The sequence below is a fragment of the Egretta garzetta genome, unplaced genomic scaffold, assembly GCF_000687185.1.
Source record: "Egretta garzetta isolate BGI_Z169 unplaced genomic scaffold, ASM68718v1 scaffold250, whole genome shotgun sequence".
NCBI lineage: Eukaryota > Metazoa > Chordata > Aves > Pelecaniformes > Ardeidae > Egretta > Egretta garzetta.
This window is the reverse complement of record NW_009258294.1, coordinates 383,996-402,813: the sequence shown is the minus strand read 5'-3', so window position 1 is coordinate 402,813 and position 18,818 is coordinate 383,996. Positions and strand designations below refer to the sequence as shown.

The 18,818-nt window shown below is 37.4% G+C and overlaps 1 protein-coding gene across 1 annotated transcript in view; it reads right to left on the bottom strand.

The window, feature by feature from the left end:
- UHRF2 (ubiquitin like with PHD and ring finger domains 2) overlaps nucleotides 1-18,818 on the bottom strand; it is a 91,983-nt gene that overhangs the window by 43,285 nt on the left and 29,880 nt on the right. Inside the window, 1 exon segment of the mRNA XM_009638230.2 lies at nucleotides 14,085-14,303. Coding sequence (XP_009636525.1) covers nucleotides 14,085-14,303 — 219 coding nt within the window.

Here is an 18,818-nt window from a genome sequence, read left to right as displayed (position 1 = left end):
TTGCTAGATCTCTTTCTGGAGTTTTCTGGTTTTATCACTTTACCATATTGAAATTAGAAGAAAAACATTTCAACATGCACTGTGAGTCAAAACACAATGCTGAATAAAATCAGGAAAAAATTTACTATTCAAAAAATACACACAAAGGTTATATTCACACAAAGAATCATAAGGAATAGTGTCTAATGACAATTTATCTTTAGGCCTCCTAAGAGAAAAACTTCACACTAAGTCATGTTTACACAGACAACTAATTCACTTGTCAGCTTCTATGGTTCCTGTCAAAGGGTATTGTCCACATTTAGCAGAGAAACAGCCACAATCAGAATTAAACCTAACAGAATATAATGTTGGCTACGCTCTCAAAATGTATGAGTTCAGTTAACAAACAATATAAAAATCAAAACAGGACCAAATTTACTACCACTTTCAGTATGTATCTTTTCATATGCATTACTTTGTTAACAACCCATTTATGATCAATCAGTGTCTATTCTGCTTTTGCAAAGCTTTCAGCCAGCAACTCTTTTTCTTCTTCCACATCATCAAACAACAGTTGGGTAACTTCTTCAGAAATATGCAAACAACCTTTTCAATATTACCATTCAAAATGCTTGTTAGAACTTTTACTACCATCCCCTCACAGAAGCAGTTGAGCCACTAGCATTCACATCTAATATATGTATCAACAGCATTTCATTACACTTCATGATTTCACATTTAACAGCTGCATGAACTTGTATCCTGATTTACGCAACATATACTTTTTAAAGTAAGGACTGTTTTTTGAAAACACTTTACTTCACTTTTGAAACAAGAGAAATTGTGATCCTGAACTGAGCTCACAAACTATTACCAACTTTTATTACAAAAATATTAAATTACAAATATGTTAAAATCATTAGGCTAGAGAATTAAGTATGTGCTATTGTAACAAATAATCGCTACAGAAATCATCTTGAAAAACAGAACTATCATGACGTTCACTTCAATACATTCACTCTAAGTTACCATCAGCCAAAGGAATGTTTTGAAATTAAAGCAAATAAATCTGAAAGCATGCATATTTCAAAAGATGTTAAATGGAAAATATCTCAAGCTGAAATAAAATATTGCAATGAGAAAATTACTACCGGTTGCTTTACATTTAAACATTAACTATAACATAGGCAAAACCGTAGTTTCAGTAAACTGCAAACACACATTGCCTACCACAGAATTAAACAAAGGCTAAAACATACCCATAAAACAATTACAACCCTCACCAAACATGACTGGAGATTTGATTTTAAACAGGTTTGTTTTAAACGTAACTTATAAAATCTTCCCACATGAAGATAGCATATTACATTGATAATTTGACCAAATTCTGCTAGATTGCATTGAATAACATGGAGCTTCTTTTATTTTGTGTTGTATGAAGCAGAAAAACAAGACAATATTTTCAAGATTTTTTCAGAATATTCCACACCCATTAAGCTTATCATGAAAATAGAAATGCACAGGTATAAAATGGGACAGTATTAGCTGTGCTTTTAATTCAACTTTATTTTTATTACATAAGCCACTATAATGACAAAGACACAAGACAATTTTCCAAGTATGCAAGATTTTATTACTATATATATTGCTAAGATTAAAAAAAAATAAATTTTTACAACCCTATTTCTCAGGATATGTTGAAGACATTACTATCAAAAATGTCATCATCTAATATTAATTGTTAAGGCCTTTAAAAACAAACCAAAGCAAACAAAATAAAACACACACACCCAACTCCCAAGCCTAGAAATTCGCATCGTGGATACACACACAGGCCAGCCATGATATTAGGGTTTTTTAATCTCAGTAGTAGGCATAATGCTTCATGCATTTACAAAACATATTATAGTTCTTGGTGCCAGAGTCTGGAAGCAGATATTTGGATGCAGGGACTATCCTTTTGTCCTTAGCCTGGGATCTGTAAAGGAGACGAACATTAGAAAAAACAAGCATAAACTCAGTGGCTAGGAAAAGGGAAAAGCACTGGCCTGCGAGAATAGCAAGTCACATTGTCAGATCCCAATAATCTGTTCACCACAGTAGCTCAGGAGCAAGACTCTGCCCTGTGCCACAAAATCCAGAGGAGACATGAGTAAAAGGCAGTGAGCCAAGGCCGATCCCACCCCCCTAGCAGCACTGGCGCCTGAGATGGGCAGGTGGCCGGCAGGAGGACCTGTCCATGGTACTGCAGTAGAGCCACCAGAGAGGGCAGGGAGGGCCACGACCTGCGGTTACTCCAACTGCTTCCTCCCAGAACGCAGTTAAGTTTGTGGCTGGCACTACCACAATACTAAATGGGCATCCTCAGTTTCCAAACCCAGGTTCAAACACGCAAATGTTACCACTCACTTGGCCGGATGCCCACAAAGAACCAGAGCTGGCTGAAGACCCACAAAGATGGAACCTCAAAGGCTTCACATATGAAAAACAAAGCTACTGGAGCTGTGCTTGGCATCACAGGGCATGGTCTAACCTCAGTCCAGTTCCCTATGTGTTTGTGGACTGAATTGCAAGACTCAGAACAATGCCAAGAGTCTGCAGCAAGACATCATTCCAGGGGGCCTGGACGAGTCAATAAGCTTTTTTACACTAGGAAGAGGCAGAGCTACAAAGATGTGATTCTTACAGTAAGAGGTTAAAGTCTTCGATACAGATTTTCCATGAAGTGCAAATTCTGGGAGTCAACGCAGCACACATACTCATCATGAGCTTAGACATAGTTACAGGAGACCAATCTGTGTACCCTGCTAGATTAAGTGATAATCTCAACGTGAAAACAAAGACATTGTAAGAAGCACCTCCCTTTATAATAAAAACTCACAGGCATACTGTCAGCATGGAAAAGCCTTCCAGAAAACAAAGAATAGCAAAGGAAGAGTCTTGAAAACACAGAAACATGGCAAATACTCTGTACAATAATAAAAATACTAAGTGAATAAATAAATAAGGTGTTTTAATACCAAACATACAACCACACTCCCAAAAAAGAAAAATATCTGAAGGTATCCATCATAAAACAGGAAATACAAAGACACAAAGATGTTTCAAATAGAATGCTTCATCTCAAACCAAAGGCAAATAAGAACTGCTCGCAAACAAGGCCAAAACCACATTTCTAGCCTAGAAAGGTAGCAAGGAATGAATTATCAAGGCCTGAACGTGCAACAGCATGACTTTAATGAAAAAGCTTGGCATACAGGGATGCTCCTGCTCAGTACAGGATGAATCTCATCTCACCAAGAATTCCTGGAAGTTAGAAAGTATACAGTGACCTATAGAGAGAACAGGTCCTAATTAATTTGGCATTTAGAGGACAGTTGCTCATTTTGGAACATCATCATTCCCTATATTGCCCAATTCTCTTCAGAAAAATTACATCAAGTACCTGTGCCATGATGTCCAATTGCATTAGTGCATGATATTAAATGCTCCATTTAAGTGCCCAGTGGCTATTGCATAATGGTAATACAGCCTTTCTAGGTCTTATGTGTAACTTTGGAATCTGTGATGATTCCATTATTATTCATTTTCACATAGATATATAAAAATGTTTCATAGACTCTTGGGTAAAACTGTTGGAGAGATTCCTCAACAAACAAGTGAGGAAACCATGGATGGGGTAGACAAGTAAAGGGTCTAGGGTGATCAGAAGGAACATAGCAATCAACAAAAAAAAAAAAAAAAAAAAGCAGAAGTGCAATCACTTGAAGTGTAGACATGTAAAGAAAGAAGTGCCAGCAGAAGAGCCTTACAGGGAAAGCTCTCATGCCCTTTCTGGTGAATCAGCACACTTCAGTGCCTCCCTGAAACACCTACACGCCAATGCATATAGCATGAGAATAAACACGAGGAATTACAGAAGTCTATGTAATTACTGCAGGTCCATTACCTCACTGGGATCATGGAGACATGGTGGGATAGCTCACATGACTGGAGTGCTGTGACAAATGGATATGGGCTCTTCAGGAAGGACAGGCTGGAAAGCAAGGGGGGAGAGTTGCTCCCTATGTGAGGACAGGTCAGGAGCCAGTCGAGAGCTTTCAGGTGAAGATTAGCAAACAGAACAACATGGGTGATGCTGTAGTAGGTGCCTGCTATAAACCTCCTAATCAGGGACACATATATGAGGACTTCTTCAGACAACTGGAAGAGATTTCATGTTCACAGGGCCTGGTTCTCACAGGGAACTTGAAGCACCCTGATATCTGCTGGAGGGGCAACAGAAATCTGTTGAGTGCAGTGGTAACAACCTCCTGACACAAGAGATCAAGGAGAGATCTAGGATAACACTGCTAGATCCAATTACTTACAAACTAGGAAGAAGTGGTCATGGAACATGAAAGCTGGGGCAGATCAGCTGCAATGATGATGAAATGATGGAGTTCAGCATCCTTAGAGGAGGGAGCAAGATAAAAAGCAAGACAACCCTGAATTTCAGGACAGGAGAATGTAATCTCTTCAGAGATCTGCTTGGAAAATCTCACAGGATACAACTCTGGTGAGAAGAAGGGTCCAGTAGAGCTAGTTGAAATTCAAGGATCACCTCCTCCAAGCTGAAGGAAGGTCTATCACCATGTGCAGGAAATCAAAGGCAGCAGAAAGCCTGCATGGATGAGCAAGAAGTTCCCAGACTAAACTCAGACATAAAAAGGGAGTGTGTAAGAGGTGGAAAAGGGGGCAGCTGACTCAGGGGATGTATGGAGTTCCTGTACAGTTGTGTAGGCATAGGGTTGGGAAAACCAAGGTCTATCTTGATTTGAATCTGGCAATAGATGTGAAGGGCAACAAAGAAGGATTCTACAACTATAAAAACAGGAAAGGAAAACTAGAGAAAATGTGGGCCCACTGCTAAATACAGCAGGGCCCCTGACAGCAATAAACACAGACAGGCCCAAGGTACTCAACACCTTCTTTGCTTCAATGTTTACTGGTAAGACAGTAATCCCAGGCTCCAGAGACCAGAGGGAATGTCTGGAGCAAGGAAGACTTCGCCTCAGTGGAAGAGGATTATGTTAGGGAGCACTAAAACTGGGCATACATAAGTCTACAGGGCCGAACAGGTTGTACCCATGAGCGTTGAGGGAGCTGCCTGACATCTGGGACAAGGCTACTCTTAGTCATCTTTGAAAGGTCATGACAACTGGGACAGCTTTGTGAGAACTGGAAGAGAGCAAATGTCACTCTTATCTTCAAGGACGATCTGCTGGCAGATTGGTCAGCCTCAACTCAATCCCTGGGAAAGTGATGGAGCAAATAATCCTGGGAATAATTTCCAGATACAAGGACAAGAAGGTGATCAGGAATTGTGAACATGGACTTACAAAGGGGAAAACCATGCTTAACCACCCTGACAGTCTTCTACAATGAGGTGACTTGCTTGGAAGATGACACCACTGGTGAGGCCAGGTCTGGGCTCCCCAGGGTAAGACAGACATGGGCTTACAGGATTAGTTCTGGAAAAGGGCCACAAAAATTTAGGGACTGGAATGTCTTCGATACAGGAGTGTTCAGACTAGAGGAGAGAAAGAGTTTGCATGTGGAGGGCTCTTATCCATGTGTATAAACAGGGACCCAGACTCCTCTCACTAGTGCCTACTTCCAGGAAAAGAGGTGACAGGCACAAACAGAAACACATTAAATTCCCTCTGATCACACAAAATACCTTTTTTACAGTGATTGTCCACAGAGGTTGTTGAGTTTCCACCCGTAAAGGTATTCAAAACCCAACTGGACATAGTCCCAGGCAATCTGCTCTAGCTGACCCTGCTTGAGCAATCTCAAGAGCTTCTTTCCATATTCAATGATTCTGTTAAATGTATATATGTATTTCAACACCACTTTTAAAATTTTTTATTTTCGTGATGTTTTTCCTAATATTGTGCTCACCACCATTTACACACACACACACACACACACAGTCTTTGCCTTCTTGCACTTGTTTTCTTCTGTTTTTCTTCTGTTTGGAATTACTTTCCTCAGTGGGAACAAACTAAGCTTCAAAACACTTCTAAAAATCACCCCCTAAAAAGCAAGTCAAAAGACTCTGTGGTTCCAAGTCTGCATGTTTATTAGAGAAAGGGTCATGTTACAAATACTGAAGATATAGTTTATGTTCTGGGAAAACAAACAAAACCCTCAAGATCCAAGTCAACCCATTCTTCCCCTTCAAAAGATACTTTTATCTTACGGTAATTATGAAATGGTTACGAAACCCAAAACATTCCAACTTTTAACACTTGGTACTTATGGTTTGGATTTTTTGTTTTGTTAAAGCAATTAATGCTTTAACACATAACAATTAAGTAATTGAAAAGTTAAGCTATTGAATGCAATCCAAAGAACCAATTTTCTCTCCCTCTCTTGGCACAATTTATGTCCGTCATTGCTCATCTGCCTGCCATGTATCACTGTGCTCCCCTAACCATCTCAGTAGCCCTTTGCTGAATTTGCTGAATTCACTCTAGTTTATGTCTCTCTTGTGCGCTGAGGTAGGGGGTGTGTGTGCATTTGCGGGTGGGTGGAATCTAGTGTTCTTGATGCAGTCCAATTAGTGCTTTGTAAAGGGGAATAAATCACTTTCTTCAGTCTTCTGATTACAATCCTTTTCATACAGCCCAAATACTGGTAGCTTTCATTACATACTGCTGGCTCATGTTCAGATTGAAGTTGTCTACCAAGGCCCACAGGTCCTTCTTATCAGAGCTATTCCCCAGCCAGTATTGCTGCAAGGGGCTCTGCCTTCCCAGGTGCAAGAAAACTGCATTTATCCTTGTTGAATTTCATGAGGCTCCTGACAGCCCATTCCTCCTGCCTATTCAGGTTGCTCTGATTAGTAGTACTACCCCTAAGTTTCCATCAATTTGGTGTCTCTGAAAACTTGGTGAGAGCACACTGCATTGCCACTGCCACCACTGTTGCTTAAGATACTGAGCAGTACAGGTCCCAGCATATGCCCCTGCAGTTCCCTGCTCATTATCACTTTCCCAGTAGCATACAACTCATTAACCACTACCCTCTGAGCCTGATCATTCAATCTTACCTTTCTTTAAACCCATATGGTCGCCCATCCACCCAGATCACAACACCCTAATTGGGGTAGGGTATTATGGGACACAGACAAAAGACCTGCTACAAGTTGAAGTAAGCGACATCTGTTGCTCTCCCCTTGGCCGAAGAGCTAATCATTTTATCATAGAAGGCAGACAGGCTTGTAAAGCATTATTTGCTCTTGGAAAAAAATCCATCCTAGCTATTCCAAATCATCTTCACTTAGTCAGCCCTTCCAAGAGGACTATCCCATGGTTTTCCCCAGACTGCAATACATCTGATCGTCCTTCTTTTAAGATGGATGTTTTGTCTTCTTCCTCACCCTGATTGGGTGAGCTAGCACCACAATGTCCCATTCTCATCCACAAGCTCTCAAGCAGACTGTTGTCATCCCACTGAACATCTCCCTACATCCAAACTTCTTCACGTCATGGCAGCCCTGCCTTCTTTGCCTTTCTTGAGAAGTTTGTATCGATCCATCTCACTCCAGTCATGCGACGTGTCCCATCATGTCTCCACTACACCAACAATGTCATAGTTCTGTGACTGTATGCAGAACTAATTCCTCCTGCTTGTTTCCTAGACTGTATGTATTTGCATAAATGCACTTGAGGTGGGTATCACTCTTCTACTAATCCCAAGATACCTCTTGTTCTCACCACCCTTTGCTTTCCATGCACATGCCAGTATCTCCCTTAATCATGGGTCACAATGTCCCTTCTCCATCCAAAGCTCTACTCACCAGGTTGGCCAGCCTGTTGGCACAGATGCTCTTGTCCCACTTGAAGATGGACTTTCAAGGACAGATGGGAACCCAGTTATGGGTCCCATAGTATTAAAAACCAAATGCCTATTGACACAAGCTGTGCTATTAACCAGGTTTTGATCCACAGAATTTGCCTGCTCCTTTCCCTTGGGAGGATTTGCCCTCCAAAGTTTCACCCTTTCACCAGTAGGACTGAGAAGCACTTACATAACTGGGCTGCTTACCTTGAGAGACAACACCATCCTGTAGTAAGGCAGACTTTGTTTGCAACTCAAATTTTAAAATTTCAAGACAAAAGAACAGTACATTCACAGTCTGAAAGACTCAACATGAATTACAAGCACCTAGTCTACTTACCCTCTATCTTGGGAAAGCAAACTGAAACACTCCATCGAATACCAGTTCTTCCATTCTGCCAGTTAAAAACAGGCAGTGTGCAGGGAAATGGCACAAAGGACAAATAAATCGCTTTTTATGCTCTAAGAATTGGGAAGAGGGAAGCATCAAGAGATAAAATATTTCTTCCATGTAAGAGAAATGATTATGGGTAAGCAATCTTACAATTGTAATCCTTCCACTCCTCTCTGCACAATGGAGCCTCCTGAAGATTTGTCCTTTTTAAAGCAGGAAAAAGTATGCAGAAAAACAAAGCACATGGAGAAATAGCTAAGATCTGTGTAGAACCTGGCCAACATAACTATTCAAGGAGTGCTTGTAAAATGGAAATTTTTGTCCCAAGAGAAAGAAGAGGAAACATGAAAAGGGTATCTGTAATAAGTCAGCCAAATACCCTTTAAAATGTACTCTTCCAGTTCTTTCTAAACTTGCTGTGTTTGATTTCATAGATGCTGAACCAAGGTATTGTATCTCATTTATGACCTTGGTGGAGAGGACAATTACCACAGCAAGTGGTTGAAGGATTCACTCTGTTCATGTTCTCTTCATGAACTATTCTCAGTCAGATATTGTTCTCTGTCTCACATTTAACCAAAGCAGCACATCCTGGCCACCAAACTTTCTCCAGTCCCAGTAGCTGACAGTGTGTTCCAATACCTTCTGTGCAGTTTTTCCTGCACCCCAGACTTTTTTTTGTGTAAGTGGAGACACTGTATGCTACTCAGAAGTCTCTCCAATAATATTCTGTCCTTCATGTCCATTTTATATTTTAATTCTTGAGTTTTTCCTCCAAGAATAAAATCACAATTGAAGCAAGATCAAAAACCTAATCTGGATTTTTAAAATAAACAGTTTGAATCCCAGTAAACTTCACTTGTTATGTTCAAATAATCATTCTTGTCACACACAGAGCTCCCAAACATGAGTTCTTTTGTCCAACAGGATAATAGAATGGGACCCAAAAATATTCTTCCTGTTGTTAAGAATCATTCCTGTTAAGAATTGCAAGATTATTACCTAAGGCTGTGTATCACAAAGAGAGCCATCTCTAGCTGTAGAGACTAGGGAAAAGCAGTTCACAGAAGTGCTTAAGTTCTAGGCATCATCTCTACAGAATCACCATGAAAAAAATCTCGGAAGGCTTCTTGGACAATCAGAATCTTGATTTGAAACAGTTGCGTTGATTCAAAAGGATGTGTCTTCTTCAAAGGAGGTGACCAGCTCCACTGAAGTCGTAAGGAGAAGAGGAAAGAAGAAGACAGATTTACCCTTTCAGAAGTTTTGTTGCCTAGAGAAATATGCCATTTTTATGTCTGTGCAAGAAAGCTGCAGGCAAGTTCTTCAGCAATTAGAATTCTTATTATTAGGATACCGACTGATGCAGTATGAAAGCTGTTTAAAAAATGGCTCCAAGTAAATCTTGTTAACATTCCACATATCAGCAAGACACTGTCTTCCCAGATCAACCAGCAACAGTCAAAGATGCTACATTAAAACAAATAAACTGAGAAGTTATTTTGGGTAGAAAATTATACCACAAAAGTATATACGCACCAGTAAGTGATATACCACATAGACAGAAATTCCAGGCCTAAAGAAGAAACACAGTATGAAAACCATACTATTGGGCACCTATAAAGTATGACAACAACTCTGACATTGATTATCACAATACTTACTGAGAGGCATAAGAAGTATAGTACTGTTATTTTTCTGTGTCAAACAAGGTACAACTGCCAGTAACTTTTTTTTTGGACCAGCTAGATAGAAATCCACAGAAGCGCAAGAAATCATCCAGAACAATAAACAAGATTTGTTTGACTATTAGTTCACTATTCTGTAATGTGTTTAAATTCTGTACCTTTGCAAAGCTATAAAAACAAATATTATGCATGACTTAAAAAATCAGAAGTAAAACATAAATTGAAAAACTTGTTCAAAAGTAGAAGGAGCAGCCAGAAGTAAAATCTGTACAGGTAGCATAAAGACCGTGTGAAACCATCATACTGTCTTCTGAGAACAAAAACATGCCAGACATGACTAAAAGAAGCCTAAAGGAAGACAAACATGATTGTACCCTAAAAAAACAAAAAGCAGAAATTGTCTTCAAATGATGAAGATAAGCCCCAGATCTGGCAGGTTACATAGAACAACATAATAAGCTTATTTAAAAATTAGATTGATCTGAAAACAAAACAATTCTTCCTTTTTGGGAGCAGGAAGCCTTACACAAAACCCTCCAAAACTAACTCCAAAGACTTAATGAAAGTACAAGTCTTTGTATTGACAGAGTCCTTGCTAAATTCAAACTTTCAAAGGCTGACTGAAGTAAAGTAAGAGCTGATTCTGTCACACAGAGCACCATTTGAACTACTTCGGCTTGATTTGGTGTGGTGACTTTAATCATGTCAGGCAGCTCCAAAGTTAAAATAAATTTTAACAGTTTGCATCACAACTACCTACCAGTAACAGGCATTTGATACATGCCCTTTAAACTGCAAAGACAACAAGTTGTGTTACTCTGGGTTACAAATAACTGCTTTTGTCATGAAACAGAAGATACTCCCAAAAAAGAAAAATAGAGGATGTTAAAAAATGGAGGTACACCCTGCAAATTTAATTCAAATCAGTTCAGAGGTACCACATACAGAGGGACCAATCTGAACTGTAAGCATGCACACACAGTCACGAGACACCTATGGTCCTAGGCCCATGTATATTCCATGGTCAAAGCACTGCTGCTTCCCTCATATTTGTGTCTGAGACAAAGTCCAGTGTGGATAGGTTTTAGACATCCTACAATTACAAATTTCAGTTGCAATACAAATACAGTACAAATGACAATTATTAGTGTGGTCAATTCTTCTGTAAAATGGTGTCTTTCTCCCCTGTTCAGTCTCACTCTTCTCTGATAATATTCTCTAATCCATATCTGTTTCCCAAAAGATAAACTAATGATGACAGACTGTATGGGACATTTCCTTCAGGTTATTACTGAGACATGAGTGAAAGTAACAAACACACATGTCGACAGACACAGTAAAAGAGAACTCATCACATGTTCTACCAGCTCCAAAGCATTACCACAAACAGTACATGTTCTTGTTATGTCCTGTCATTGTGCCAAAAGCTTCATGAAATCTTTGTCAAAAAGCAATCAAGATCAATAAATCAAACATTCAACTATTGTGTACAAAACTGCTTTATACAAAGCCTCTTTGACATAATACCAGAAAGGAAAAAAACTCCAAGCCACTAACATACCTGAAGAAACCCTATGAACTCTGCCTCCCTTTACTGCCCCCTAAGGTTTTTCTTAAGTAGTACACAAATAATTAGTCATTAACATACAATCAATTAATTACTAACATATAAAGCATTCAAAACAGATTTTGCCTTTATTTAAAACAATTAACTAATGCTAACATTATGGTAAGAATTCATGATAACATATCAATAATAGATTAAATTATAGAGTATTCTATATTATTATAGACTAAAATAATATAATTATCATGCTAAACTAATTTAGATTAATATATTTTTATATTGTCTATGTTTATATTAGTATATAAATAAACACTGAAACACTAAGATTGGTTTTTACATTTCAGGTATGTTGGCTTGTGAAATAAAGTGATTCTTGTTGCAGCACATTCCTTACCCAAGTTTATAATACTAGCGCATTTATCTCATACTTTTATTGCTAGTTGAGAGGAAAGACTTAAGTAGCACAGGCGATACAGAATTATTCCTTGACAAATTTCAGAAATGGCAGGGCTTAGATAACCTTTCTGCAAATGAGTTGATTACTGTGTACACAATCTATTAATGTGTGAACGAAGCCTGCATTCTTAGTCAGGAAGAAAATTCACTAAGATTCCACTTGAAAAATGGACTTAACTTCACCACCTTAGAATAAGGTATTTGTCAACTGTGCCTTTTTCCCCCCAACTCCTTTCACAGAATAGTAAGTACAAATACTACGGGGAACCCCATAGTACCTCCCACAGTACCCACAGTATTTGAAGTTACCATCTTCAAATCTGAAGCCTAACTATCAGCTTATTTAGATTCTCCTATAGAGTTCCAACTATAGAACTCCTATAGAGTTCCAACCAGGATTATTATTAGCCACCACGTGCTTGCTTTTCCCAATATAAATCATATCTCATTGTAATATTTTAATAAATGGGAAAAACTTAAAGAATACACGCCGCCGAGTTTATTTTTAAATAAAGTTATCAATAGACATTTGAACTTCATGTAAACTGATATCTGGACAGTTCACTTTGTAGAAGGTCATGAAGACCATTTCTGATTCACCAAATGCCATACAAATATTAAATGCATTACCATGAAAGTCTTCATCCTTCTAGACTGGTCTCCAGTTCTTAGTTCTTAATCTCTTCTCCTTCCCAAGTTAATAATTTAGACTACCTACTGAATTTTTTCTTGCCTTACATCTAAAGGATTTTTTTTTTGCTTTGCCTATAAAGCAAGTTATATGCCTGCTCTACTTAATACAGGACCACCATAATGGACTGAGATTGTCTAACAGAATTCCTATTATTCCAAAATTAAAAACCATCCACAAAACAGATTTTCACTTCCTTGTATGATTTACCAAGTCATTATCTTTCCTATGTCCCAGTACTAGGTATCATTGCTTTTTTTTTTAACCACAAAATATTGAATTGCACCTCATTTTAAATCTTCTGTGTGTCTCTTGCAAGTAAGCATGTCCTACAGTGTAAGTCTTCCTACAGATACAACAATTCTCCTTTCTCATACAGAAAACTACACCAATACCTAAACAGTTGAATTAATTTTAAGGAATACACTCCCAAAGCAATGCTAGTACTCATTGAGAAAATGTGGGATATGCCAACATTAAATCAATCATTTCTTAAGTAAAAAGAAATTTCACTTTAGTTCCAGTTTAATTTTAAAATCGGTTTCAGTCCCAACATGTAAGTACCCATACACCCCGTTCCCCCTTCTGCAAGGATGGAAGTGACAGACTGGATCCATTTGCTTTTAGTTCTTTTGCATGAGAAAAGGATAATGTTAAAGGAATGAGGAAAGTTAAGGAGAAGGAGGAGGAAGGTTACAGTGAATCCCTGAAGGAGACTGCCAAAGACTGGTCATCTGTTCATCCCTAAGGTGGCAATCACACAGCTTTCTGACAGTAGTACCATATGGATTTCTGCAGAAAACACTATTCCTAAAGAACTATACACAAGTTTCTAAATTAAATAGGAAAACAAAGCAAAGATACTCAGGTGAGTTCAGCAACATGAAAACTTGTAATCCTCACTTCCCAGAGTTCCACATTTTACTTATCAGAAGCTGTAATACCCACATCAGTATTTTACTCTTTAAAAATTCAATTTAGCCAGTTCAGAGACTTACTCAAATTGCCAGATGACTAATACTCAGTGAGACCTAGGCATTCCTAATTATCTCAAAAATTACTGAAACAGATTTTTCAGCTTTCAATATAGATGAACATATAACATATATAAAATAACTGTATAAATATATAACATATAAAGGAACATAAATAAAAACACTCTCTGATCAATATGAATCACAGATAATACATGAAACCTTATGCTTGCCTCTAGCAATCTCAAGTATGTAGAAATTCTGACTCATAGCCAAGTCTGCACACCATAAAAGCCACTGTAATTCCATGACTCAGACAGCCATGGAATACAAAGTGCAACATTAATTTTAATCTAGTGATGACTAGTAGACAAAAAAACCCCAAACATACATACTTTATATGATATGTAAAGATTTTATGAGTTGGTCAAACGAATCTTACCCCAGCAGAATTTTAGCATGAACCTCTTTGTTAGTCCTTGAGATTTCTCTCAAAGAGGTAATTTCTGCATCAAACCAAAATCCTCTTTCTTCTGGAGTCTCAACATTGTAGTTAACCATCACCACATCACCCACTTTTAGTTCACTCCACTTCAGAATGGTTCTTGCTCTGGGTCGAAGATTACTGGTCTCCATTTCTACTATGCCATTCTCTGGGTACCTTGAAAAGTAAAACCAACAACAGTAATGATTACAACTCCTGTAACAGTAAGTCACAGACAACATTTTTTCAAAAGTATGAATTTTTAAATGTGCTTTGGGCATATAAGAAGCAGTGTAAAAATCTGACCTAATATCCTTTTGAAAGTTTAGTTTTCATCTAAACACAGATCAGGAATTTGACTAATCTCAGGTGAAAGAACAGCCTCCCTGACTGGAATGTAATCAAGCTCAAGGTTTTGGCACGCACATGGCCCCAGTCTGCTCCCAGTAAAGTCACTATTCCAATTCAAATGACAAAGAGGAAGTAATAAAGATTAAAACTAGGTTCTTCAGCACATCTCTAAATTAGCTTTGCTTTCATGCATTTGTTACATTTCCACTACCTTTAGTAACAACATATTTAGGAAAATTCTTTTTAAAAATCTGGCCCTACCACACAGCATATTGAATTCATGTGGTGAATATAGCCCAAGTCCACATTCCATGCTCCATATTCAAAAAAAAAAAAAGTCTAACTACAAAATGTAGTAAGAGAGAAACAGACCTAAGACTCTCAATGAGATCCATGAACTAACAAATTGAAAATGTTTCTCCCTTTAAATTACAAAACCAACAGATCTAGAAAGATAAATGTGGGAATCATTCCTTCTCTTGATAACACACTTTTGGTAAAATGTAGTAAGGAATGCAATATTAGAAGAAAGTAATGGTTTACTAAATCATAATTAATTTTGGTTGATTTATTTTTCACTGAAACTTGGAGACTTTTTTTTTTTAACACAGTATTTTACATAGTATTACCCACAAATTACTAGGGTTTATAAGAGATTGCTTTCTTCATCCCGTGTTGGTGTATGCCACCACAGCACATATACAAAAATCAAACAGTATTGAATAACTTCTGAAGAGCTCTAATTCCTTTCCGAGTTGAGAAAGACTCATTTAGCAGAATTAAGATAGTGATACTTGACAGCACTACAGCTAAAATCCCAGTGCAAGAAAGCAAGCTTTTAAGATTTGAGATTTTAACTTTTCAGTTTAACACCACAGCCTCCTTAAATCCTCTGTGTAAGGCAATTATTCAACAACAGTAGAGTCTGTATAGTTTGCACGTGCCAGAAAAACAGCACAATATGGACGTGATGAAAACATTGCTTGCAGAAAAAGTTGGCCTGTTACAAGAAGTAAAAAGTAAGATGCTAGACTAAAACAGTGAAGTTCCATTCTGATAGTGTGTGTGTAAGCAAATAAAGAATCTTCCATCACTTAACTAGTACTAGATGAAGTTGACATTACAAATCTAACAGAGAAAATGAAAATAAGTCTACTGCATATAAACAAGTGCTATTAAAAGTATTCATTTTTCCTTCTTAACAAACACTGCTGAGGATGATATATCTTAAATTACATTTCCATTTTGCAATTATTTGTACTTTAGCAAGAGTACTCATACTTTATAGTTAATATACCTTTACCAAACAGCACCATTAAATCATAATGGCAAAATTCTACTCTTACTAATAAAAGTATGGCTCTGTCACTTTCCAGCTTGCGCCTCCCTGTATCAAGCAAGATCATTTCAAGGCCTTGGGGAAATCATACACTGTAACTTACTACATAAAGAAATACTAAAACTACTGTCATTAACAGCATGAGGCTCTGATAGACCATAGCCTAAAATCAGGATGTCTATTCCTAAACAGTTGATTGAAAGCCTACTGATGTAATTAGAGACATTTTAAACAAGTTAATTTTGCTTTGTTTTATGCCTTCTATTTAATCTAACACCAGTTTGCTACTACAGATAAGGTGGTGGGGGAAGCTAGACCTGGCATTCTATCTCCAGGCATTTCTTTGTTCTCTACCATGCAGATATCTGGACTGTGCCTTAAAATTTCTGGGAAGATTTATCAGGGTTTTTTGTTTAAAGAAATATGAACCTCAACAGTTTAGAAGTGGCTGTACCTTTAGATAAACTAACGGCCCAGTAAAAAAACCCTATATCCTTCACTACTTACAAAAGTTAAATCCAAGAGTGTTTTTTCCCCCCCAACATTTTCAGATCCTAATTATAAAAATCTGTATGATATAATTCCTGTCATGCAAAGACAGGTGCTTGGGATTGAGCTGTTACCCAAGTGAGTCTCATATGATGTAACTCTCCACAGCTTCTGAATTTTTTTTCCTTGGTTTTGTTTCCAATTTGAATGTGTACTGCAAAGCTAACATTTGTGGTTTTACCTTTATGTCGTGCAGCTTTACCTTAAAAAACTATTACACAATTCTACTATAATAATTGTGAATTTTGTACCTGTAATATTCACAAAAAACATAAGACAGATTCATCTACAGGTAATAAGACAAAGCAAAAAGCAACTATAGAGATAATGTCTATTTTATTGAGTGCCTGAATAATGACATCGCATTATAGTACAACAGGCTACTGAAATCTTAAGACAGCTATGTCTGAGCTACTAGTCAGTTCCAATCATCTTACAATAAACCCTTCCTAAAGTTTGCAGAAGACAGCAAGTAGCACACAGTAAATGAAGACTCAGTTTACTTGAACTCCGAAATGAAAATAGGGCTTAAACATCAGGAAACTAAAGTAGATAGATAGACAAAAATAGACATAACTTATGTATACAGTGAAATAATCAAGTGAGAAGTACATACGAGATCAGTGGGATTGTAAAAATAACCAATACATATTGAAAATGTTCCGGTGCCACTATAAAAAAAAAAATCAAAATGTGTGACTTACAACAGTTTACACTCATAGAAACTTTAATCTGAAAAATCTATTCTCTTCCAAAAATAAAATCCCCTCAGTTTCTGTTTCTCCTGGGAGACTTTTGGACAAATATATTTTTTTTACTTGATTTACATTATCTTTCCCACGCCTATACAACTCAGAACAGAATTTTTCCTACTGTACTGCTGAGGAACTTCAAAGATTGTCATTGTTAACAATGACTCCATCTCTGTTCCTGGAAGTATGTGATGAAAGAACCCAAACAAAGAAGATCACTTATAAGCATGACTAGAACAGTATCACTTACCAAAAGACACCCCCAAAGTCCCCTTTTACAGACAGACAGAAAGAAACTGCTTCCTAAAGAAAGAAGAGGAAGGCAGACTCTTCATTGGGTGAATTTTTCCTCCTATTGGCTGGTCAGAAACTTAACCTCAGACAGTTTTGAAGAAAGAGAGAGAGCTTACAAACAGGTGAGATTTCCCATTTCACAATTCACCTTCCTTTTGCATCAGGTTCCAGACATTGAATGTTTTGCTGCTGTGCCTTCACAGACAGAAATAATGCTTTCATGGACATTGGTGAATGCTAGCAGATATTTAACCATCCACATTTGTCCATAACTGACACCCCAGGCAGAAAAGGAGAAACAGCATTTGTCACAAGCTTTTGAGTTAGGCTTAAAAAATAGCAGAGACTCACACTATATATGTTAAGCACAGCACCACTATTCCTCATTATACTAAGTAATAAGTAAACAGTACTTCCAGAGTAAACTTGCGCCCTCAAACGTATCTAATGCCACAATTGACCTGAGCAAGCATGGAAAAAAACCCACACTCACATTAGAAAATACCACTATCTGTTAGTTTTCCTGAAGTTTAACATGTTATTTGTAAAAAAAATTGCACATGAACTTAAAAGCTAATCTCTTTAAATATGCGAGGTTAATATTTAAATACAGTATCACAAAATGGGAATGTGTGGACTAACGTAGATAAACCAAAACATAAAGAGAACAAATATGAGCTTTTAACAAGGCTCAAGAATGAAGTGAAAAACCCATTCTGGCAAGCTATAATAAAGGACTACTGTTAGACATGAATGTTTACTGAAAGTGTTTTCTTATTTATTGAGTTCCTTTTAAAATCCTAATGTGACCCTCAAAGAGAAAACATAGAACATTTTCACAGCAGTGTTCTAATTAGACTAGTTTGGTACAGTTGGAATGAAGATTATATGACATAATTCAACCTTTCAACTTAAAACAATTGTAGACGTTTTCCTGGTTTTCCATGTTTTTCATGACACTTGGCACCTAATGTTGAAAAAAGCAGACATCATAAAAGCATAATCATAACAGTTTCATTAATACTGCCCATAAGAAGTCTCATGTTCATTGCTAAGCTATTACTTCCCTCTAATTTGATTTTTCCCTGTAATATTTCTAATTGTAAATACTAACACTAGCATCAAAAGGATTTCTTAAAATTTCCCATCTGTGTAGACAGTTTCCATAGCAAAGAATTAACCATGAAGTAAAAATTCCAGCATTCCTTGGCTATGGTCAGTATCTGCTCATTCCAAAATATGCTCAAATACTAAAAAACACATTAGCTCTATGTCAGAATATACACAAGTCTGCTCAATTTACTGAGAACTTGCAGCATATCCTTTAACACTTTTCCAAGCTGTTACCTAAACAGCTGGAAGTGGAAAGATAAAATTCTTAAAACAGAAGTCAAGACTTCCCCATAC